Source organism: Hoplias malabaricus, chromosome 10, assembly GCF_029633855.1.
Source record: "Hoplias malabaricus isolate fHopMal1 chromosome 10, fHopMal1.hap1, whole genome shotgun sequence".
NCBI lineage: Eukaryota > Metazoa > Chordata > Actinopteri > Characiformes > Erythrinidae > Hoplias > Hoplias malabaricus.
The window spans coordinates 34,762,097-34,788,305 of NC_089809.1; the positions used below are offsets into that span (position 1 = coordinate 34,762,097).

The 26,209-nt window shown below is 41.0% G+C and overlaps 1 protein-coding gene across 1 annotated transcript in view; it reads left to right on the top strand.

Moving 5' to 3' along the window:
• scn5lab (sodium channel, voltage gated, type V-like, alpha b) overlaps positions 1-26,209 on the top strand; it is a 173,653-nt gene that overhangs the window by 74,180 nt on the left and 73,264 nt on the right. Inside the window, exons 9-14 of the mRNA XM_066682864.1 lie at positions 8,180-8,321; positions 10,417-10,614; positions 11,101-11,277; positions 11,591-11,938; positions 17,008-17,116; positions 20,900-21,138. Coding sequence (XP_066538961.1) covers positions 8,180-8,321; positions 10,417-10,614; positions 11,101-11,277; positions 11,591-11,938; positions 17,008-17,116; positions 20,900-21,138 — 1,213 coding nt within the window. The remainder of the gene's footprint in view (positions 1-8,179; positions 8,322-10,416; positions 10,615-11,100; positions 11,278-11,590; positions 11,939-17,007; positions 17,117-20,899; positions 21,139-26,209) is intronic.

Below are 26,209 nucleotides of genomic sequence, written 5' to 3' on the forward strand. Positions count from 1 at the left end.
TTGACTGCGGTGTAAGGCGCTAGATTGGGTTTCTGTCAGAGCGTGACTAAAGCAAACACAGCTAGGCGGCTCTGAAGGCCTGACTCAGCAACAGCGCGTGTGTTTGCGTGAGTCAGTGGCCTTGAACAGCTCTCCTCAGCACCGGATACAGCGACACCCAGTCAGCCACTAAATAAAGGCTCGGGAATTGTTCTTTCATGAGTAACAAGTTGGACTTGATGATCCCTGCTTTGTTCTTGTGTTCTCCTTGTTTCTAATAATTGTATTACTCTGAATATGCAAATGTTCTAGAAGAACTAGATCAAAATGATCCGGAACAAATAGCATATTTCAGCATCAGAATAAACACAGAAAGAGAGTGAGAGTTTCTATTTTTGTTTATTGGGAGAATTGCATTCGGTCTTAATAAGAAATCTGCAGGAAATCTCTCTGTGAAGTTGGTTGCATGTTCTGCTTCTTATGATCCAGGTAATCCCCAACACAACATTTAACTGCTACCTCTTAACTGTCCTTTTTCACCTTAACAACGTTTGACCTATATCTTATTTCATTTCTGTATTTTGCCCAGGAACAGTCAGTGATTTAATTGCTTTATTTTAATGAATTGGTTTACTTTATGAAGCCTGCCCCATAAACACTTTAGTTACAGCTACATTTGGAAGATATCTATCACTGCAGAGTGGAACTGAAGACTTGAAAACATCAAAGCATGTGTTGTAAATGGTAATGAGGTCTTGTTAAGGGTCTCGGAACATACTAACACAGCTGACCTCTGTGTATTCCTGTTATGAAGTTTTGCCATTGGGGACTTGTAGAGGGCTTAATAGGTTCTAGCACATATATAGCCTGCAGTATGAACAGTGCAGACATGGAAATACTAACAACACAAGGTTTGTTCAAGTACAGTGAGAGTTCTTGATAGAAAGTTAGAAGCTCTACAGAAGTTATTTGAAGAAATTCTTGGCTGTATTTCAAGTTCTATAAGTTCTATAATATCAACAGCTCAGTTGAAGCCATGCAAAGCTCTTGGGAGCTTTTGAAATCACTGGATTTAGGCATCTACAAGCTATAGACAGAAGATTGGGAGCCCCTGGTTAAACGGCATGTTAAGTATTTAATGACAGCTAATAATAATCATGAATTAGATTTGTTATTGTTATTGTATAATTATATTTTTTTTCACCTAAACAAACAACAACAACAAAAACAATGCACACTGATTGCTGAATTGATTTTATAAAATGGTTCCTGTGTTTTATCTCTGCGATTGCTGCCCTTTGAGAAAGCCATTAAGACTTACACTTTAATAGCTTTTACTGCTCTGGCAGAAAAGAAAGTTCACACAATTAATAGCATACATTGACCTGGGCTTGACTTCCAAAAACCGCCATAACCTAAAGATCACAGCCAGATGGACAAGCAGATATTCCTCTGAGCGCTGAGTCTAATGGTTCAGATGATCTTAATGCCATGCTTTCAGGATCCAGGGCTACAGTGCTGCCGCAGCTGCTGTGTGTTAGTGTACTGAGCACTTCACTCTCACGAAGAAGAGGGCTCTAAGGCCTTTATCAAACTTCCAAATCGTCTCTGTGATCTCCTTCTCATTTTTATGCGTTCCTGCATACCTTTTAACCTCACTCCTTTCTGCTGAACATTAGAGGCTAAATATCTCAAAGGGAAAAAAAACAGCGCGGGGCAGGGAACACTCTTATCCTTCTCTGACAACTGACATTTACAAGTCAAGCAAGTGCACATAATTGCCATCAGAGAGTTGAATAAAATAAAATAAATAAATTGAATGGGAGAGTGTTGGAGGGAGAATAGGCATGTTGATGGCTTAGAAGGAATCATCAGCTCTCGGAGGCTTCTAGGGTTTCACGCTAAGTATGTCCGCTCCCCTGGATTCTAAGTGCTGTTCGATGAGTAGCAGACAGTAATTGCTGTACGTGCTTTTTATTACCATGTGTGCGCGCTGGCCTCCCACACTTTTTGACCCAGTTGCAAATTGTTAAAACATTATCTTAAAAGCAGCCACCAATCGATAATGTGATATTTCAAATTCCAATACATTTTTTTTATTATTGGTCTCTTATTTTCTCCTCCCAATTGGAATGGGAATAGGAATTGGACACATAATGGAAAGTGCATGACATTCTCCTTGAGTTATTGGGTTACGGCCGTGACGGCCTTGCTGCCTAATGGTCCGTTGTTGTAAATGATGGTGAGGCCTGTAAACGCTGATTGTAACATCTGCCCAAAGCCTGAAACAAAGGACGTATCTGTCCACCTCACACAATGATAAGAAGATTGACTCAGACCTGTGTCCAGCAGAGATTACACACAAGCGCGGAACTCAGCAAAGCTCTGGCTTTCTAAACCTGCAGCAGGCCCCATTAAATGTTTGCTGGGCTCATTCAGCGTTTAATAGCAGTCACAGATGCAGTGACAGTGGATCATTCTACCAATGTGTATGTACGCTGATATAATTTGTATACATAAAAAAAGTCTTCTATATCAGTTTTATTTAAAAAATTCAACCAAAAAAATATATCTTACCCAAAATAGTAATCGTAGACAGATGCATACATACTACAAGGAATTCATTTTTTGGTAACAATAAATAGGACATGACTTAATATTAAAATAAAATAATATTTATTTATTTAAAAGGGACATACTTTTAATTAAACATCTTTGACATGCTCTGGGCAAAATATCACAAGGATCAAACAACACAGCACTGTTCTCCCCATTTCTAAACAGCCTTGTTCAGAACGACCCGTTTCAGCTCGTGTTCCTTTAAATGAGAATGAGCCCCAGCTCAGTTCAGCACTGGAGCCCAGGAGAGAGGAGTGAGGAGCAGAGCCTTTCTTGGTTCTTAGCCATTTTTGCTTAGTTCTCTTACTTTACTGCTCCCATTCAGAAAAGACAGCTCTGAAGTGTGTACTTTTTCTGTGTTTCTGTGTTTTTTTTATTGTGGTAAATTCTTTTGGCTTCAAACAAGTGGGGCATTTGCCACTGCAGCAATTGACAGATAAACAGAAAAAAAATTAAATATGTACAAAAAAACAAAACTTTTATAACATTGTTTAAATACCAAAAACGAAATACACTGACCTTTCTTTCTGCAGCCTAATGTTGTTGACTCACACTGACCAAAGAACACAGTTGTTTTCTTAGTACGACATACATATCTATTAAAAACACACCCATCTGTCCGAGTGGAAGACACAAGTAATTACATGGTGTTAGGGTATGTTCATTAAAGCAGATGAAACTATTTATAAACTGTGATTAGGTTGTATTTTGAAGCCTTTAAATATGACACTAGTGATAGTTATAGGTCACCCAAGTGGACAGATCAAGGTTTTGATCCTGAGCCAGATCCGATCTGACTCTAAATAGCTCGGCGGCTCTGTACTGGGCGTCTTTTTTCTCAGACCAACTGCCTAATTGTTAATTAGTTGTGGCATTTACTAGCTCTGGCTAAAACAGCTATGCAAATTTCACTGCGTATGTGTTAATTATTACCTTGGAAATGGGACTCTCTGTAATCACGCTGTTTTGAGGTTCCCTGATCATTTCTCAATGCTAGTTTTGTTTTTAATTGTTTGTTTTAGACCCTCCTGGCTCACCACATTGCTATTCCTTTCCTTTAGTTGCTGTGAGCTAATTTGTGTGATCGAAGGTGGAGGTTGTTTAGTCACCTTGTGGACCTGGATGGAAATCTGAGCTCAGTGCTTAGCAGCCAGAGGGGCACAATCACCCAGCTTTGAAGCCCCCTACCCCATTCATGCCCCCACCCCTTTCACTCACTCCCTCTGTTGTTTCAGGTTGGTCAGGGCTTCTGTAGGCTCTGCCAATGTTCTTTTACTCTGACCCAGCAGTGAGCGGAGAGGTCAGTCGCTGCTCTCCCTGTTATCCATGGCCTCTTGCCAGTTATGGAAGCCTCATCAGAGGCTGGACCCCAAGTTATAGCAGGAGACACCCCCGCTGCCTCATCTACTGTGCTCCAGTTACTGTATTTACTGAGGTGTAGAGTGTGAAGGGAACACAAACATCTACCTTCAGAGAAACTCAGGCATTCACATCTTATTTTAGATAATGTAATAGTAGGATCAATGCAAACTGGACCCTTGCCCTCAATTCTTTCATATAAACAGAAATAATAAATGAGCACACAGTACTGCAGGTCATTGAATCACAGCTGACTTACAGTTTATTTAGAATTAGAATTAGAACCACTTTATTGGCCACTGAGGAATTTGTTCTCCGCATTTAACCCAATCCGTGCAGTGAAACCCATTTACACACACACTAGTGAACACTAGGGGGCAGTAAGCACACATGCCCGGAACGGTGGGCAGCCCTAGCCACGGTGCCCAGGGAGCAGTTGGGAGTTAGATGACTTGCTCAAGGGCACTTCAGTCATGACCTTCCTGTTACAAGCCCTGTTCCCTAACCACCAGGTCACGGCTGCCCTGAAACACTAGATAGAAAACCAACATTTTTCTTCTGGAATGTAGGATTTTAAAAGGTAGTTTGTTCTTATTTGCTGCTGTAACATTCTGTGCTTTTCCCAGAAGGCTTTAGACTAAATGGGGAATGTTTGTGTGAGGATATTATTGCATTCCTCCACAAAAAGTGTTAGCGAGGTACGGTTGGATTAGTTGTGGATCACTAGCGCCATCACTTCAGAGAACTCAGTTCCACTGTTTCACAGCCCAGTGCTATAGTGTTTTATACCTTATACCATATTGAGCCCATGTGCAGCTTCTCCAGAGATTCCCATTTCATTTATACTTTTCTGTGGTGATTATACAAGCCATGTGCGCACAGCTGAACATCAGTGTCCTCAGTGAGTGCAGTAAAAGTGACTAATACACAATACACTACTTGATATGGAAACTGAGAGTGTGATGGAGCTGATAAGTTTACTGCGCCCACTGTGCCAGCTGCTTTGTCCTTGCACAGTAAACTGCAACTATTAATTGCAATTTGAGCTCTCTTTCCATTGTAAGTTGCCAGTTTGGTTCATACTAATTATAATCATGCTCCTGCCATTCATGTTGATCAGTGGGTTATTTGATCCGTTACTGAAGCTTGGTGAGGCCTGTGGCAGCAGTCCATAGGAAATGACCTGTTGTACATCTTGGCATGCACCAGCTCAAACTCCTGACATAACGGGTGTTGAGAAAGGGCAGCCTTACGGAAACAACAGCGAGCGAGAGTGGACTGGTTTACGTGCAGCAACAGCGGACACAAATTCCCAGAGTCCATCACCCTGGCTTTGTATTTGCCTCCTTCCCATTCTTTGGACCTCACCAGGACAGAGGTACTCGCGAGCTCCTAAAATAGCCCATGCTAAAATGCCTTGTGCTTTAGCGATATGGTCCCAGCTGCCATTCCGCTGAGTGAGAGCACTTTCTTTGACAGATTCTCCAAGTGACTCCACGCTAGGCTTCGTATCACTCCTAAAACCACAGTAGCCTTAGACCCCCCCACGCCATTGTGTCTCAGAATGCTATTGATTGAGATGACTGTTTGTCTGGTGTATTATTGATTCTAATACTGTTGATAGCATACTAATGTAAATTATGGGGGTCTGCCAGGTATTGGTAAAATCTAATGGCATGAATGCAGTGATTTTCTGGTGTATCAAGTTTTGATATTGCAAATCAGACGCCCTAGTAAAATGAATTAAAGCCTATTTCCTAAGAAAAAATGACCCAGAGTAGAAGATTGTTGCCTTCTTTTGTAGTGGGTTCCATTTTGTAGATTCTTGTTTTTTCTTTAGACAGTGGCGATATGTAATTATGTAATTAGTTTACTCTGATGAACCTGGCAAATGCCAGGTCTCACTTGCTTTAAACTCAACTAATTTAAATGAGTAAAAGTTTGAAATATTCATATTAAAAGAATGATGTGGCTAAAAAAGATACTGAATTATTTAATTGACATTAAACTGATTATTAGTAATATTTTCTAATATAAGTGACTATGTAGTTACTACCACAGCACAGTTCACACTGAAGATAAATTCTTGAAAATCTCTTGAAGCTATTTATTTTGAAAATTGAATCTCATTTCCACAACACTGACAGCCACTGAGGTTTTTCTTCTTTGCAACACACGTGGACAAACTTTAGTAATGACAATTAAGATTAAAAAACTGCTTTAAATGAGTGAAATCTACTCCACAGTCCTTTGGCTTTACCATACAGTGTTCACATTGCTGAATCATATGAATGTTGCATATTCCTAGATGGTTTAAGTAACACCTAAATACATCTGAATAGCACAGTCAAACCTTTTAGATTTTAAGACTTGTTCCTGGGCTTTCGAGAGTGTTCTTTGGGGCCATAAATGCTGTACTGTGTTACTGTAAATAGTAATCTGGGGTGCGTGGCTTTGATAGCATACACTGGTGTTGTGTGAGAGGGGGAAACGGGGGGCCATTATCAGTGTGGTGGGGTTCGAGGCCCCCGTACAACTCAAAGTGAAGTGGGGCCCGTCCATTAGCACGTCCTCCACAGATAGGTGTCTGAGAGAGATAGCGTCCATCTCCACACACCCTCACACTCTCAGCAGCCTGGCACCAGACGCCACTGCCTCCAGGCCCGCCAGGCTGCCAGGAAACGGGCAAGGAGGGGGCTGGACACTGGGGAAAACACTGGGCACAGGCCAATGTGGCACCACTGGTTTCTCAGCTCAGCCATGCTGACAGTCCATCACCTCATCAGGTGACCCATGACAGCTGGAGGTGTGAGAGTTCGTCCACCTTTGATCTTCATTTCACAGCCCCCTCTGGACATATTACACAGTGGGACAGTGATGGAGTGGTTTGTGTGTATTGTATAAAATAATAATACACTTTTTTGTGTTATTGAGAGCTGTCATTGTTCCTATTCACCTTATTTTCCATGAGAGCACGGTGGGGCCAAATTTTTTTGTGTTAGATCTTCCAGCGAGGCAGTGGATCCCTTGATATCAATTACAAACACAGCAATAATACAGACATATACATTTTTCTGAACTCTAAATTCAGAGAGTATTACAGTTTACAAAGTGCTGCAGTAACGTGGTTGGAGGAATACCACTTCAGAGGAGAGGAAGATGATGATGTGAAAACGTGAAGGAGCCCTGGTGTTTTTACTGCTGTATTTGCTTTCTCAATTTTCTTATTTAAATGTTTATTTCTACCTTAAACGGGTTACTAGGCTTATATTGATGTTATTCACCAGCATTTTATTTATATATTCTGTTCCACCTTAAAAAACCTGTGAGAGGCTGTTAGCTTTTGAAAAACAAGCCTCATTACTAAATCCAATTGTTTAAAACATACAAAACATAAACTTAACACTTTCAACGCAGCTGTTATTTCTCGCTATCCTTGTATAAACCATGAACATTACAATTTGAATGATTGCAGTACTAAGCCCCACTGATTCATTATTTATAGACATAGTTACAAAGCTACATGCTGCATATCTTTTTCGACCAGCTTCTGCTCTTGTTGAAAGTGTAAAAACCATATGTTGCTTTCAGAATACGAGCATCAGTGAGGTCCGGTGTTCTGACAAGTTGTCCTACCTTGTGGAAATATGCTAATCTGCAGCTCTGCACATGCTCAGACCCAAAACTTTTAATGTTTTCTAGTCTTTTACCGAATAAATCTGTTCTTCTCCAGTGCATCACACGATCTTATTTTACTGTTATTTTTGCTTGAGTTTCCAAAAGTGCACACTGTAAATAAAATGTAAAAATAAAGGATAAAACCATTTCTTATCACCGTAATAATCATATAACTTCTTAAATAAAGGGATTCAGCCTGTGCATATCACCTGCTTATACCTCTGTAGGCAGAATTTTGTGATACACTACATTTAGCTTATCAGAGTATCTCACCTACTGTTTTATTTAAGCAAATGTACGTATAAAAGTAGCACATTTCATCAAGGTAGCACAACTCTTCAGAACACCGACACTGCTCATTCCAAATGTATCAGATGGAGCTCAGTCACACCAAAGAATGCAGTTTCAGTACTTCCCAGTACAGTCCATGGGGAATTATACCCCTACAGCCTGTACTGTATGAGTGAGAAATTAACCATCATCATAATGAAAGCTAACTCTAATCTGAATTTAACTCTCAAAGTTTTATCTTCCTTTTTCCCAGAAAATGTCCAGATGGTTTTGAATGTATGAAGACAGGACGCAATCCAAACTATGGCTACACTAGCTTTGACACCTTTGGCTGGGCTTTTCTCTCCCTCTTCAGACTCATGACACAGGACTACTGGGAAAACCTCTACCATCAGGTCTGAATGTCTGTCTGTCTGTCTGGTAGACTGTAGCTTCTGGATTAGATGTAGTCCCAAGAAGGGGCATATTAAGTGGTTTTAACATTACTCTCTACACTTTGAATGATTTTAGCATTTAAAAGTAAAGAATATACTGTATATGCAGTGTTTAGTATACAACATGTACAGTAATGATTGCAAAGCTTAAGGTTAAAATGATGACAGATTTTACCCAGTAAATGCAGACACATGCAGAAATAATATATCTCCCTATGGTTTGAGAGGGAACTGTATATGTGCTGTATGTACATATACACAAGTGGATCAGACACAGCGGTGCTGCTGGAGTTTTAAAACACAGTGCCCACTCCTTGTTCACTCTATTATGTTGCTTTTCCACTGCATGGTACCTACTCTACTTGGCCTGGCTTGGCACTACATACTGTTTTGGTCTTTGATATGTGTTGGTTTTCCATAAAAATGGCTCCCACCGAAATATAGCTGGTGACATTTAACGAAAGTGGTGGGCTTTGGAAACTTAAACAACAAAGTAACCTTTAGTGTTGTTTACTCATCGTGTATTCATGTGTTGTTTTTTGTTATTTTTTGGTGGCTAAACACGACTCATATCTCTTCTCACAGGTCAGTAGAGTGTTTTGTTCCTTGTTGCACTGTTGGGATCTTGCTGGATTCTTCCTTCAGCTACAAAAACAAGAAGCGTTTGAACCAGAGATGTTAGCAAGTCATAAAATAGAAGTCAGAGTTAAGTCTGGAGTCTTTAGGCTAGAGTCCATGTCAAGTCTCAAGTCAATAACAGTGTGTTTTCAGATGCTTTATGAAGTTTGATGTGGTCAATGTCTTTAATTTCTTTCCCACCACAGTTGCACGTTGATAGTCTTCAGCATTCTGTATATAGTTATTAGCATTCTGTATCCCAAGATGCTCCTACTAAAGCCATGCTACACTGGTCTGTCTACACTTTACTTACTGATATCATGCTCACTGATGGTGATGGACCAAAAACAGGGGAGCTGTGTCCCTAATGAATTAAATATAGTGGATACACAAAGAGAGAGAGAGAGAAAGTGTGAGTGAAGTCTTCAAGCACCTCATGCCTGGATGATGACGGAGAGACACTTTTTAATGTGTTCTTTTTCAGGTCAGAGTCGAGTAAAGAGTCATTAGGCACAAGTGAGAAGCCCAGTCTGAAGTTTCTTTTGTATGTGACTTAAGTGCGACTCGAACTCGAGTTGTTAACTCAGTCATTAACACATCATGGTTAGTCACTACTCTGCTTGCTTGGAATCACAAGTGTGCAGGTACTGAAAAAGTACCCAGTTCCAGGTACCAGATCTGCCTAAGAGTCGAGTGTGTACCATGCAGTGGAAAAGCATCATTAGACACACATACCTCGTTGGTCAAACTTGTAAATTGTAAAGTCAGAGACAGTAGCTCATCTGTAGCTGCACAGTTCTTGGCTGGATATTTTTGACTGATCAGTGTAATATCCTTTACTGAAACATACAGTAGTGGTTTTTCAGACGAGGATTAAACCTAGTCCTGGACAATTATGTCTTCAACAGGGATTTTTTATTGACCCACAGTATTTTAATTGTTTTAACAAAGTTCTTTGATGCAGTGCCACCCTCTTCTTCTCTGGGAAGCTAGGCAAACGTTGCCGTGAGAACCCGATTGCATTGAGCCATGCGAATGTTAGTGAGGTCAGGTGTTGGTTTTGGAAGATTAGTTCTTAATACCTCTCCAACTGATGCCAGAGCTCCATCAGACACAGTTCCACTGCTCCACCACTAAAGCATTCATGTTGAACTTTGGCATTGGGCAAATTGATATTTGGTTTTACGCTATTTTTGTTATGTCCTAAAAACTGTCCTTAAACATTTGGACATAGAGTATATGTGTTGTGCCTGTGAATTCAGTATTTATTAAGGGCCTCTCATGGTTAAACTAGGTATATGTAATGTGTGTTGGGTGATAAGGTTATGCAGCAGGTTATTGAAGAGAATCTCAAGCATGCCAAGCAGTGAGGAAACAGGGCATTATTATCTAAATGGGTCTGGTCAATTCATTTCTACAACACCACTTTTATTGACAGACTCTGCGGTCTGCGGGGAAGACATACATGGTGTTCTTCGTGGTGGTGATCTTCCTGGGCTCCTTCTACTTGGTCAACCTGATCCTGGCGGTTGTGGCCATGGCCTATGAGGAACAGAACCAAGCCACCATTGCTGAGGCATGGCAAAAAGAAAAAGAGTTTCAGCTGGCTATGGAACAACTAAAAAAAGAACAGCAAGTAGGTGGCCTTTTCATTTGCTTTGATGGTGAACTTAAAAACAGTTGATCGTTAAGATGTTAACAAAGTCATTAAAGGTGAAATTGTGTTAATAACATTGCGAATGAAACACATAGTCAGAATTTTGGAGATACACAATTCCAGTAATGATCTAAAATATAGTTTTAAAAATCTATTTAGGACAAAGAGGTACATGGAGGGTGTTAAAAACAAACAAAAAAAATCTGCTTCATCAAGCCACTTTGAATGACACTTTATTTACACTTCCACGATGAGTTCACTCCATGCTTCCCTGAAACCTGTCATAGACATTTATGGACTTTTGTCCACATCTACAACACCTCCTGGGTTTTGGTTGAATCACCATGCAGCACGATCTTCATCCACATTCACTGAATTGCGTTTGTGTTCGTACACCTTTTGTCTCCTCTATTTTGATACAAACAGACAGTGATTGGCCTCCTTTTTTCACCCTGTGTCTCCCAGGCAGCTCAGAAAGCTCAGGAGACCGAGTCAGTGTTGGTTCCTGACCTGTCTCCCTCGGCTCCACAAGACGACAAAGAGCACAAGGGCAGGAAGAAAAGCCTCAGGCCACTTTCAGAGGAGGCAGAGAACGATGCCGAGGAAAAAACACCAAAGCTAGATGCCATAGAGGGAGTGAAGGTAGGGCGGCGTCTCATTGCTTAAGCAGAGTACATCTGGGAAATGTGAGGTCTAAAAGTAACCAAATGGTTTTGTAAAGTGCAGTGCCGTGAATTTACAAGACTTTTTGGAAGTGCTATCCCTCAATCCACTAGCCCCTCAACTTGAGTCCATTACCATCGTTTATACAAGACATGTGTTCATGATAAATCTTATATAAATAATACGTTAAACTAATGTGGTGTTATGGGAAAATAAGTCTTAGATTTTAATCGAGTATTTGTGCTGTGTTCTTTTTTTAGGTGCAAATAATTCTGTCTTGTTTTGTCCTCAGCAAACACATGCTCTGCTGGTCCGCACTTTGTCTTCGAGGACCAGACGAGGAAGTCAGGTCAGTATCTTCAACTTCCGGCCGAGGAATAAGGACTCAGAGGACGCTGACGATGAGTTCAGCATTTACGGAGACTCTGACAGTCGGGGTGGCTCTCTGGTCATTCCCTGGCACAGGAGACGGACTAGTGCTCAAAGCACAGGCAGCCATGGCTCCCAGGTCTTCTTCCCTAGCCTCAATATCAACGGCAAGCTGTTTGTGGCCATGGATCAGAACGGTATTTCAGGCCCTGGACCTCTGAGCCCGCTCCCATTACCCACATACACCATGGAGAAAGTCAAAGAAGAAAGTGTGAGTAATCCTATGCTTTTTTAAATGATGTGTGTCAAGGTGCCTACAGCATCCCAGGCTTGGTGTAAAACCCTGGGAAGAATTGGAATGAATTGGAAAGAGAATGACATTAGTTTGACACTGCTTCTGCTATTGCTTTAGGGAAAGAACAGGACATCCTATACCACCTAAGCATAGATACATTTTCTATTTACAAGTTCAGCTAAGTTGTGTTTACACCACAAACAATCCACATCACAGATATATTTGAACACTACTGTAATAAATGTAGTATAGTAACGTTTGATTGGATGAGCCTTTCTTGAAACATGAAATACTATATGTATTATACTGCCCAAAATCAGAGACCACCCTTCCTTTTTTAAACTTCCACTCAAAAAAACATAAACATTATTAATTTTTCATTAACAAAAAATACAGAAAACATCTTACAGGAAACCAGTTGTTTAACTGAGGCCAACTAATTCATTCATTCATTATCTGTAACCCTTATCCAGTTCAGGGTGGCGGTGGGTCCAGAGTCGACCTGGAATCATTGGGCGCAAGGCAGGAATACACCCTGGAGGGGGCACCAGTCCTTCACAGGGCAACACAGACACACACACTCACACCTATGAACACTTTTGAGTCGCCAATCCACCTACCATTGTGTGTTTTTGGACTGTGACACTACCTGCTGCGCCACCGTGCCACCCCCAGGCCAACTAATTAAAGGAGTGAAATCAGGTGCGCACTGGCCTGAATGGACTAAAATCCAGCAGCCACACCGGCTCTTTGCGGATAAGATTGCCCACCCCTGCGCTATACCCTCTAACACTCGCCTGCAGCTTGAAAAGCCCAAACCACATATTGGATTGGTTTCTTTAACGTTTATGACACAAGTTGCTCTTTCTAAGTCTATGGCGTTGCTTCTGATATCATACATGATAACTCTTCTAGTGTCGCTGTCACACAGCTCCAGGGCCCTTAGGTTGTGGGTTCAAGTCCTGCTCCAGGTGACTGTGAGGAGTTTGGTGAGTTCTTGCGTGGGTTTCTTCTCCCACGTTGGTAGGTGGATTAGCCACTCAAAAGTGTCCCTAGGTGTGAGTGAATGTATGAGTGTGAGTCGCCCTGTGAAGGACTGGCGCCCCCTCCAGGGTGCCTGCGCCCTTAATTGGAGTGGTTACAGACAATGAATGAATGAATGAATATACAAACATACACGTGATCTATCATAGATGGATATGACCATGATCATTTTTCTTAAATACACAAATCATATTTCGTAAAGTAGAAAGCTGAATGAGGTCTTCCTGAGAAACAAGAGCTCACTTCTCTGAAGCAACTTGTACTTGCTCAAAGCACCCTATGACCCAGAGCATAATCACAGCATATACAGTCTTCATGCACAGAACTGTGGTGTTTTCATTTCCATACTGTTATTTCCTTGCATATAAGTAAAATGCACTCTATGGCTTATTAGCAGTTAGCTTATGCAACATCACATGTTAATTATGTGAACGGAGTGAGCCAATGTGACAGTGTGTGTATGAATTCAGATCAGGGGATGCATATGATTGCAGGATAATATTGTTCATATGGTGGAATAGTCTGATTTCCATAATAAATAAATAAATAAATAATCATTTAATGTCTGGCATCCGATTATATAATCTCTACACAAAAGAATGAGAGTGAAATTTCACAGTCTGTAGCAGATGGCACGGTGAACCTATTCTCACTATATCCAATGCCAAGTGTCAGCTACAGAGGTGTATATCCCCCCGCTCTGGGCTGTAAAAATAAAAGAGCTGCATTCTCACAATTCAGTATCTTTAGGATGAGTAGTAGTGACGTTTTTGTTTCCCTAACCTCAATAATGTTTTTACTGCTAAATGCTATCAAATGACCCCACAGAATTGTTACATTAACTAGCGTAAACCTTCCCAGAATATTAGAAGCTATTACTACAGCACAGAGGGTCAGAACACACTCTTAATTTAAAAAAAAAGAAATGTTGAATGAGGAGATGGCCACAATTATTTGGTTATGTAGTATTCTCATGTCAAGCCAAAGAGAACATTCAAACAAAGGAAGCTGCAGGAGAAATGTATTTGTTGCTGCTGGTCTAGGAGAGGGTGGGTTTGTAAAACTTCTATGTAAAATGATATTTTGTAAGATAAAAGCAGGAAACACACATAAAGAACCAACTGAAAGCCTCAGGAGTATACCAGCCACTCTTGAGAGACCTGACAACCTCTTCCCTATCTGACAGAAATGAGTGAGGGGAAGGGGAAGGCATACACTGTTGTCTTGGCGATGCAGCCATGGTAACATAGCAACAGTTGAATAGGAGTTACGGCATCTCGTTGCACGCAATCACGGATACATGCATTGTATTTCACACACACAGACATGAGAGAGAGGACCACTGGTGTTTCCCTCTCGCCGAAACAGCTTGTGTGGGCGTTCTCATGGACAGCGACAAAGTGACTTTGCGTCATTCCTTTGATTACCTAGGGGTCAAATACTTTTTTAAAAAAACTGAGGGCTGTAGCTAAAGACAAGGCCTTATAAAATTCAGAATGGAGCTGTAATAGACAGAGTAATACACCTACAGTGTTATTGCAGGTCTAAAGCAAAAAACAAACAAACACTTTGGCATTGTGGGTATATGTGTGTGTTGTGTATGAATGAATACACCCTGTTTTTAATATCACTGAAATTTGCCAAAAACTGTAACACAGCAAACTGATACATAAACATTGAACTGCTTAAACTCTACTGAAGGGTCCAAATATTAAAGGGTAAAGCCTTCATCACCCCTTTGGTGTTCATCTTTGTTGCTGAAGCTTAAAGCTTGGATAACACCAGTGTAGCACAGGTCTGTGGAGATATGTCTTGTCTTTTTTTCCCACAGATGATTCTTTAAAGCCTTTCTTTACTTAAGCAGTTATGTGCCTCTACTTTCCACTTTACGTCTTCATAAAAGTGCTCTATCGAATTCAGATCATGGTTTTATTGTCCAAAATACCCAACAGCAATCGAGGGGTCTGTGTATTCTAATGTATAGGCTGAACACCTAATAATTAGTAAGTAAGTAAAATTTATTTTTATAGCACATTTAAAACCAACTTCGCCACTTCTGCAACACAAACAGACGTACGTTAAAACAGACATCACTCCTTCAAACCACCTCTCCACAGATTAACAGCTGCTGGAAGCTAGGCATCAGAAATAAGTTTTGAGCTTGGATTTAAAACGGTTAGATACGAGGCAAGTCTAATGTCACTTGGAAGACTGTTCCAGAATTTGGTGCAGAGACAGCAAAGGGACGATCCCCTTTTAACTTGAGACGAGCCCTTGGGACGGACAGAAGTGACAGTGACAATGACCTTAAAGATCTTGCAGGTGCATACATGTAAAGCATGTTCACAATATAAACAGGTGCACAACCATTCAAAGCTTTAAAAAACAAGAATAAAATCTTGTACTGAATTCTGTAATGCACTGGAAGCCAATGTAAGCAATGCCAAGACTGTTAGTAACCTGGCAGCACTGTGTTAGCTAGTTTAACTAGTTGTAGCCGTGAAAGAGATGCTTCATTAATTCCAAAATACAGTGTGTTGCTGTAATCCAGCCGACATGTGACAAAGGCATGTCCAAATCAGAGGCATTAAGATTTGGGTCCTGGACCCCCCTCAGAAGCACTCCAGATGGGTTTCTGTAGACACATTACAGTTCGTGATCTCCCCTGCACCTGCTGACCTCATGCACACCCATGTTAACAGACGTCCTCCTCCATGTTTAACGGTTGTCAGTGTGCAGTTACTCTGATGGTCTTGGCCAGGTCCTGCCAAACATACTGATCCCCACCAGATCAAACGGGTTGCCAATATTAATCAGGCTTATTTTTACTTCTTCTGCACCATCATTAAAGGATGACTTCAGCGCACTGTCTGGACACTCATCAAGATGCCATTTTCTCAGTTGGTCCAGTGTGCTTCCAGCTTACCCTTTGTTTTCCAGTACAAGCTTAAGTAAAATGCGGCTTTGTGTACTTTAAAGGACAGCCACTACTTGGGTTAGTGGTTGTGTGACTATTCGTATACCTCCTGTAAACAGAGTCTGTAAACTGAGACAACTCTGGTGTTAACAACTTAGTGAAAGGTGTGTAACAGAGTGTGTGAATTTAACCTTAACTAGAAAAGGCATCGCAGGTATACACACTTGTTGCACTGAGATTCTCCAGTAGAGCCTGTAATTTCAGCACGGTCTGAATAGTCTAAATCCTATCACGGTACCTATTACTATATCTCCAATTCTTTATTTTTTTATTAAAATAACTAGTTTTTGTAATGAATAAGATTTTAAGGGATTTTGAATCATATGACAGTTTATTGGCATTAGTACAGGAGTATATTTACTTCTGTTATGTTATATGCTGTATATACACACAGGTGATTTGTGACTGATTAGTTTCTAAGTTATTTTTGCTAAAATAATTAAAATAACTACAGAGTGTGAAGATGCTTGAAATTTGAATTGCAATAATACATTACATAATAAAAACGTATTTTGCTTAATTGTGTAAGTGGTCTCTGATTTCTGCACAGTATTGTACAATTATAGGACCTTGTCTCATCACAGGGAAAGGATACGTAATAATGGGATTGTATTCACTTTCAGTGATTGAATTGTGCTTCTATTATAGAATCTGTAGACGTGCTCTATAACTGACCAGACAGCACTTTGACCTCTGTAGAGCTGTCGCAATGAATTACATCAGTAACCAAGCACTCTAGCCATTACTACATTATGCATTATCTACCTATTATCTATTATTAATGATTAATGAAGAAATCAAGGTTTTGAACAGTGGAAATGGACTGGAGTAGACAATAACAATCCACGTATATGCTTTTAAAGACTGAAAACAGCAGGACTAATTTGATCTAAATGTAACTGCTGAAATTAAACCAGATTATCTTTCAACTGCTGAAGAAGGTGCAGTAAGATGTCATCGCCAGCTTTCTGTTGTTTTCAAACTGTGACACTCACATGACCACAATCCCCTTTGCCTTCTACAGGGACCAAACTCACTGAACGAACTGAGCAGTATGCTCCTCCCCCAGGTGTCCCAGGAGGGCCGAGACAGGGCGCTAAGTGCTGCTAGCTACCTCACTGACGCCATGGAGGGTAAGATACGCAGAGCGGAAATTTTATTCTTCAGAACAGACCTCAGTAAATTTCCCCAAGCATGAGCCATGGTTTAACTTATAATTGTTAGTTCTTTCAAGCTGCCTCTTTGGGTAAAACAAAAGTCTAATAATAAATGAACAGAACAAGAATCTGATCTTTGTTCTGTCAACTTATTATTAGAAGTTCATTAACTCCACATTTTAAAGCAGCTTGGTGACTGCCGTTTTAAAGCTCTTACATTCACATCTCCATGTGGGTTTCAAATCCATGGCATGCTTTTCTGAGCATAGAGCATGTAAGGACAGAAGGGCATCTCCATCTGTTCCATGTTAAGGTGTTCCCGTGAGAATTCACTCTCTCTTGTTTTCAAGAGAGAGCTGTTATCCTTCTTAAACCCCGTTAATCATGACATAGTGTGCTTGCAGCATCAGGACCTCACAAGAATTGCTTGTACTGGTCACCTTTTCCTCAAACATAACACAACAGTATTGGATTGTATTGGAAATCTCCACTTTGTGGAGTTGCCTATTGACTACCTGTCAAATCCAACTTGGGGAAATTGTGTAGACCGCACAGAGCTCGGCTGCTTAAAGCAGCAAGTTTTAATGCAATTTTTTACCAAGTGATGCGAAATAGCACCAGCTGTTCTTTTTAGTCTACCGAGGTCTGCAATGTTTCACTTTGAAAATTAAATATGTGGTAGATCTAGACATAGACTTTTCAAGACCATACTTATGATATGAGAGAAAGTGCCTGTCCACCTACTTCTTGTTGAAGTGGAGGGGGTGGAGGAATGTTCCCTCTCTCGTATTATTAGACAGCTGGTATTAAATGACTAATATTCCATGACATTAAGGACTCTGAAACTTTTAAAATTGTTCTGCATTTTCAAAATGGAACAACTCCTGTAGTGTCTTGGTCTTATGCCAAGCACAGAGTGGTAAAAAAATATATATCCCAAGTATGAGCAAAACATTATCTGTTTGGTTCCTTTGCTTTGGCAAATACCACTGCACCATGGTGATATTTATCCAGTGCATAATTATTATACCACAGTTCATTTCGACCCTTCTGAAGGGCATTGCCTTTCAAGGATCAATGCACATACACTAAAAATGGAATGGAACAATATCCAATTTGAGACTTCCCTGATTGAGACTTTAAGAAGCAGTTTCTATTTTGGAAATATAATGAAATCACGTTTAAAATATGTCTCCTTTATAAAAACCATGGTCACAAATTGTGAATTTGTCAGCGGAAAAGTTGCTAACAGAACGGATCTGACCACAGAGTGGCCTATTTTAGATCCGCTAGCATGAGAAAATGCCAATCCTCATTATCACAGACACAAAAGCTGACATGGCAAGACCTCATGATGCCAAGTATAGTGCCATGTGTGTTGAACATGGTTTGGTTTTGTAACAAGGCTGCTTCTTTTACCTATTCTTTTACCATTACTGGACTAATTATATCATTAATATTAAGACCATTATGTCATTTTATTTAATACACTACCATTTTATTTAATACAGACACCACTCTTTAGTTTACTCAAAATGACAAATTAGGACAAGATCAGTCTGCCTCCAGCACTATGGGTGTGTCCCAGTTCCTACATAGATCTGATTACACAATTATAATTTGCGCAACCTTAAACTGCCTATTAGAGTGGCTTATGTGATAAAATTTTAAGGGACCATCAGATGCGTCCACACCCACTGAAGCAGTGCAGCGAGACTTTAAATTTGGAGATGGCTGGATGTTTCTCTTGTTTTTCCTCTCACTTTGTTTAGAGGAAATTTTACATTAGAGAAGCTTGTCTTATTATTTTGGAGTTGAACGACTGCACATTCCATTTCACTCTTCCTCCAGACGATTAAAATAGCAATAGAAACATGCAGGAGCAAAATACATGAGCTAATCCGCGCAGTGAGTGTGAGAGCTAAAAACCGGTCACGTGAAGTGAGGGGAAAGAGTGTTGACATTGCTGTCTAACTACAGCATTTTAATATCTCTCCTATAAGGCTGAATATGGTTTGGAATGCTCACTCCTCAGACAGCTAGGCAGCTCATAAGGAATTAAGACACACTCTAAATAACATTTGTATTATTTCAAAAATATCAGTATTTCTTTTTTTTCTTTTCAATCTACTACCACTTTAACTCACAACTACATTCAATCCAAAACCAACAGGTTACAGCTGTATTGCCAAAGGTGTCATTGACCTTATGTTCCCCTTCAAGGAGGGGCTTGTCTTTTCTAGTGCATTAAAAACAGTAAAAAGACATAACACTAAACAAACAAGTATAAATACAACCTCGGGTCTGAAAGAATGTGCAGCCCTTAAGACACATTTATTGAAAAATGGAAACTGGACATCTGAGACAATGTGGAGTCAGGTTTTCTGGCATGTGTCTGAATTTGTAAATGATACTTGGGTATCTAAGACTTCTAATGTCTTTGGAAAATTGGAAGGAAGTTTAGAGTTTTAGACTGAAGCTGTAATAAAGGCAAGGCATTATATGCTAGTATTGTATTTTGGGTGTTGTAAAATTAATAGGTAAATATATACTTTCTGGAAAATACCCTAAATGAATATGTAAATGAAATTGTGCTTTATGGTCATTGTACAACAGTACAACAAAATCTGACCTCTGCATTTAACTCATCCGTGGCAGTGAACACACAGACTCACTAGTGATTAGGTGCAGTGAACACACACCTGGAGCATTGGGCAGTCACCCCCAGGTGACTTAGGTGCCTTGCTTAAAGGCATTTCAGCTGTGGATGTTCCTGCCAATTTTAAGGATCGAACCATTGACCTTCCAGTGCCAAGCCCACTTCTGTAACCATTGGGCTGTGGCCCAATAAAGGATGGTCTCTGACTTATGCACAATCCTGCAACAACACATCAGTTGTGGATCTGTCATCCTGATTATTACTGGGGGAGTGCTTTCAGTCTTCATATTTACCTTCATTACAACAATCGAGCCAAAACATCAAGACAAAAAGAGGTGTTTATGTGAATGCCTGTGTTCTGAGCAGAGCTAAGATGGCCACGGTGCTCACAGGAGGTCTGTTGGTTGGTAAATTCCTCTCGGAATGGATGAAATGAGGTCTGACAGGGTGGCTGCACTCCCAGTGGAGAATGACACTACCACAAACACATCTAAGGAGTTAGCTCGCACATTAGTCCTTCCAAGTCAAGGAAATGGACCTGCTGTCCGTCTTTATCACATTCCTCATTAGAAACGGACGCATCTGTCACAGTGCTCCCAACACAAAGCACACTCCACCCCAGCTCACTACTTGACACATTTTGAAATTTATTGGGGATGGAAAAACAAAATGCTAACGTTCTCCGTTAGCCCACGTCATACAAAGTTCTACAGACTCGTTTCCCAACTGAACTGGCTAACAACTGATGTGGAATGTCCCACTTTCCCAGTCCTTACTGCAGGATATTCTCAGAGGAGAATATAATACAACTTTATGCCAAATCCTATTATATATTTTGGACAGTTTACAAAACTGGTGGTGATCTTGACGTATCATTCCCAGTCAAAAGGGTCAGTCTAAAATTTCCTTTGTCCGGTGGAAACCACTTGTGTTATTCTCACCTTTGCTACAGCTTACATTACATTTCCAGACTTGGGTTCCCAAAAAAATCAGTAAGGATATTTTCCACATAGCCAAAGATCAATCAATGCCTGCATTTGATTTTTGATAATGAAGGTTGAATAATAAAAAAAGCTAACTGTTTTGTTCTGTGCGTGCAGAGTTGGAGGAAGCCCATCAGAAATGTCATCCCTGCTGGTACGTCTTTGCTCATAAGTACTTGGTGTGGACGTGCTGCCCCAGCTGGATGAAGCTGAAAGAGTGGGTCAAGTTCATGGTAATGGATCCCTTTCTGGACCTGGCTATCACCATCTGCATCGTTCTCAACACACTCTTCATGGCTCTGGAGCATTACCCCATGACGGATGAGTTCAACAAGATGCTGTCTGTAGGCAACCTGGTGAGTGGGAAATGTTAGCTTTCCAGCATATTAATCTAAACCACATGAGCAAGGACAGTCACAGGAACACTGCCACCGTTTTTAGTGAGTCAGAACATCATCTAGGTAAGCTGTTTTGTTACAAAGAAAATCTTGTGAAAACATATTTCTCAGCCTGTACCTGTCTCTCTGCTTGTCAGCTTAAAGGGGCATCCCATTTTTTTTTCAGCTGCTTGCTCATTAGGTCCAGTCCTACACAGCTTGCAACGTGCAAAAGCAGCATTTTTGAAGTATGTTGTTCATTACCCAAGACAAAGTGATTGTACAAGTCAGGCTGGCTTTGTTTGAAAAAAATTGCAGCGTTGGTTTGAAAGAATGGTCAGATGAGAGAGAATTTTATAATGGCCCTAATCACAAACACCTTCTTGTTTGATAGAAATATATAATTACACTTCAAGCTCTTGGGAGTCTAACTAATCTTCTTCTTGTTAACACACAGTATACATTCCCAATTTTTGTCTTATTATGTGTTTTTGGCCAGTGTTTTCCTTTTTCAATGAAACTGTCTGGTCGTAAACATATAAAACTTATAAAAGACGGAGACTTCATGGATGATCACAGGATGCTGTTGGTGGGATATTTTTGGTTGGTGGACTATTCTCATTCCAACATTGAAACTGAGGGCTTTAAAAACTCCAGCAGCACTGCTGTGTCTGATACACTCGTACCAGCGCAACACACACTAACACACCACCACCACCGTCAGCATCACTGCAGCGCTGAGAATGACCCACCAACCGAATCATACCTAATATGTGGTGGTCCTGATCATTGATGAACCGGGTGAAAGTGGGCTAACAGATGGACTACAGTCTGTAATTGTAGAACTACAAACTGCCAAATGGAGCTGATACAATGGACAATGTGTACAAATATGGAAGCCATGTTTTGACTCACGGGTTTATAGTGTAACTCTGAACTTGACACACGCTGTTCCATCAGATCTACAAATCTTTTCCCATGTCTGTGCTGTTAAGAGAATTTATTTCAGATTTTAGACTCATGCTACAAGGCAATGCAGTTACATGATGACATTAGACGGTGAAAAATGTTTGAGTAAGCTGTAAGGGACCTTGTGTTGAAAAATGTTTGAGTATGCTGTTAAAGGGGTGGGGGGGGGCACACTATGTGTGACACATTATGCAACACCTAGCAAACAACAGCATCATACATTAATGTCAGCATGTTCTAGGCATAGCACTCAAGCTGTGCATCGGTGTATGTAGTGAGTAGTCGACATGTATTATGTCTTGGAGAGAGTCACATCAGGACAGCGCTGCTCAGATCAATACGTCTCTCTCCACTCGGTCGTCTGCGGCATTTGAACACACAGTCTGGTGTTTATGGAGGTGTAGATGTGGCATGGTTCGACTCAGCTCAGGGGTCGAGGGAATATATTGGGTGACAGAGCTGGTGTGTGAAAATATATGCCCACTCCCACACTGGATGTAGTGGTAGGGTTTTTTTTTGCATGACTGATGCTGTTATCGACTCACCTCATCTCATATCACACCTCCATCTCAGCAGCACCAGCGCAAAGCTGGCCATAGCTGCTTTGTATAAGCACAGTACTGACAATAACATACAGTTAAACACACTTTCAGGACATCTGGATTTGAAAAGAGAATGTTTAGAAGTCTAGAGATATATACCAGGTCCTTTTGGTACATACTTCGCAAACGCAATAACACAATTCCATGGTTCATTATCTGTAAGCGCTTATCCAATTCAGGGTCGCGGTGGGTCCAGAGCCTACCTGGAATCATTGGGCGCAAGGCAGGAATACACCCTGGAGGGGGCGCCAGTCCTTCACAGGGCAACACACACTCACACATTCACTCACACACTCACATCTACGGACACTTTTGAGTCGCCAATCCACCTACCAACGTGTGTTTTTGGACTGTGGGAGGAAACCGGAGCACCCGGAGGAAACCCACACAGACACAGGGAGAACACACCACACTCCACACAGACAGTCACCCGGAGCGGGAATCGAACCCACAACCTCTGCTGCACCACCGTGCCACCCTTCATTACATTATGAATTAATTTCTTATACATTCTCTTTACATTCAGGATTTTCTCCCTCCTTCAGTTTGGCAAAGGTTTCCCCAATCACACAGGTCTAGTTTTTTCTTAACTTTTATTTTACCAGGAAAGTCATTAAGAACAATGGCAGCCTGGCAAAAGGCAAAGCCTTTTGAGCCACATAACAAAATTATACACAATAAAAACAACAGAAAGCACCAACAACAGAATAAAAGACATCTACTACTGAGATGAGGATGAGAAATGACATCAGTGAGTTTCCATGTAACAACTGCATTTATCAGCTAAAGTAAGGCAGCACATGATTTCTCTGAATCATGTGAAGCTAGTCTGCTTTGTTTTGAACTACTACCAACACAACTTCATTGACAGCTCAACACACTTGGAGGGGATCGCTTAATGCCCTACTCTGTTGTGTTAGCTAACAGATGGCTAGAGGTGTTAGCATAATGCTGAATGATTGGAGGGAGGGACGGGGACATCCTGCCCAATCAGAGAGTGGTTGCATTGCTGTTGAAACTGAAATGTTGATTAATGTGCATTTAAATAAATAAATGAGGCCAATATTTATATCACAAGTTACTTTTGGTTGATATGATATAATTCCAATATCGATATGAACCATAGAAAAACTGCCCAGAACAAACAAGAAGCATGAAATCGCCATCAAACATAACCCTCTTGGCTTTGTCAGCCTGTCATTATGATGTATTAGTGCTCAAATGATACCTGCTCTGTGGCGGTCCTGTTGGAATCCTGACCACTGATGAACAGGGTGAAAGGCAGTAAATAAAGTATGCAGAGGGCTACAGTCTGTAATTGTAGAACGCCATTGTGCTTCTGTATGGTCAGTGGAGCTGAGGGAGTGGACAGTGAGTGTAGAAACAAATGGGGGGGGGGGTTATCTGTGTATATACATATCATTTTGTGAGATTTCACTTTGTTAAAGCGACTATTACAGCCCATTTGTGAGGTTATTCTCATGCAGGATGAATTCTGCTCAAAAAACCCCCAAAAAAACACATCTCTTCTGGGAGAGTGGACAATGTTGACTGCTCTAGACAGCCTGTGACGTCCCGTGGTTGGCGGCACACTGCGTCCCACAGCGAGAATGTCACAGAGCATCTCCTCTCCCCCTCTATAGCCCCTGCTTAAGTCTCCGTGCCGGGGCCTCCCTCACTCAGACTTGTGTATATAAAGTGGAACTGATCACCCACCCATGTCCCCTCAAAGACTGTTCTCTCAATACATGATCCGCACAGAACATATCGGAGGTGGCTTCTTTTGATGTGTGCATGTACCATAAAGCACTTGAACGAGTAGAGTCTGTCTCCTGGAGTGAGAGAGAGAGAGCAGCGGCAGCCTGGAGTCAGCCCGGTGATGAGTCATGCGTGTTATGGTGAGCACTTCAGCGGATCATCGAGTTTCACCAGCCTCTGAGACTGGAGGAACCTTCCTTTAGTTGTTTCTGAGGATCTAAGGTCAGACCATACTCAAACGCTCCCCGTTTAGAACACAGGCTAAACTGAGGCTTGCTTACAAGTCAGGGATGGGAGACAATTTCATAGACACAGCTGTCAAGTTTTTGCTCAACTCCTGGTTGAAGGTAACCTCTTTGTTCCTCACCACACAATAAAATAATATCTGTTCATAAGAAACCACATTTCTTTTATTAATTTAGACAATTAATTACAGTCAAAACAGCCATTAAGTTGCAAACAAAACAAAAATGTATGGTGTTCTTAGCAATTCAATCCCTTTAGGTTTATTCTGAAGGTCTGGAGTCAAGGCAGAATTTAATTTAGAAATTACATTTTGTTGGTGAAGTTTTTCTGTTAAATATATTTTGAACAATGGGTCCTTAAAGATGACGTTCAAAATTAAAAAGTGCTTCCTCAACATCTGCTAGCATTTCCATTCTGTTAGCTTGTTTGAAAAAAGCTCCAGTGATGGGTATGCAGTCCTAGCTCAGTAAATCGGAAGGAAACTAAGGGTCTCAGATTGAAATGGCTCAGGTGTTATCTCTGTGGCTCTCTGGCTGAGCTACGGCCATCTGGAGGTGTTTGGAGGGTAGAGAGACCCAAGGTGGAACTGACTGCTACCTTTCCATGAAAGTAAACACATAAAAAATGTAAAAATCTCAAGTTGAAAATTAGTTTTTTGGGTAATTCAAACAGTGAATAAATACTTAAACTACTTATTTAAACATACCATTCCCGTTTAAAAGATGCAGAGCTTCTGAATGGAAAAAACAGGAGTTTGTCTTGCTGTGAGAACCGTAGTTCTCCTGATTAATCAATGTTGTCATTAATGGCATATTTGACCAGAAATTAATAACATTTTATTATAAGACATTACCTTTTGCAAAATACTGTATATTGTAACAACACAGTAATAAATAGTTGTACCTATCCAATAGTTATTTAACAACCCACCAAGCTTTAATATTTATTCATTCATTCATTCATTATCTGTAAGCGCTTATCCAGTTCAGGGTCGCGGTGGGTCCAGAGCCTACCTGGAATCAATGGGCGCAAGGTGGGAATACACCCTGGAGGGGGCGCCAGTCCCTCACAGGGCAACACAGACAACCACACACATTCACTCACACACTCACACCTATGAACACTTTTGAGTCGCCAATCCACCTACCAACATGTGTTTTTGGACTGTGGGAGGAAACCAGACCACCCGGAGGAACCCCACGCGGACACAGGGAGAACACACCAAACTCCTCACAGACAGTCACCCGGAGCGGGAATCGAACCCACAACCTCCAGGTCCCTGGAGCTCTGTGACTGCGACACTACCTGCTGCACCACCATGCCACCCCAATACTTATTCAGCGATCTATAATATTTTAACACTTGTTAAAGTGGATTGTGTTGTTTGATTCGTTATCTCTCTCATAGATCTACGTATTACTAGAAAGTTGGTTACATCACAGGCTTCTGGCCGTTGTTCTCTGGAAGAATACTGT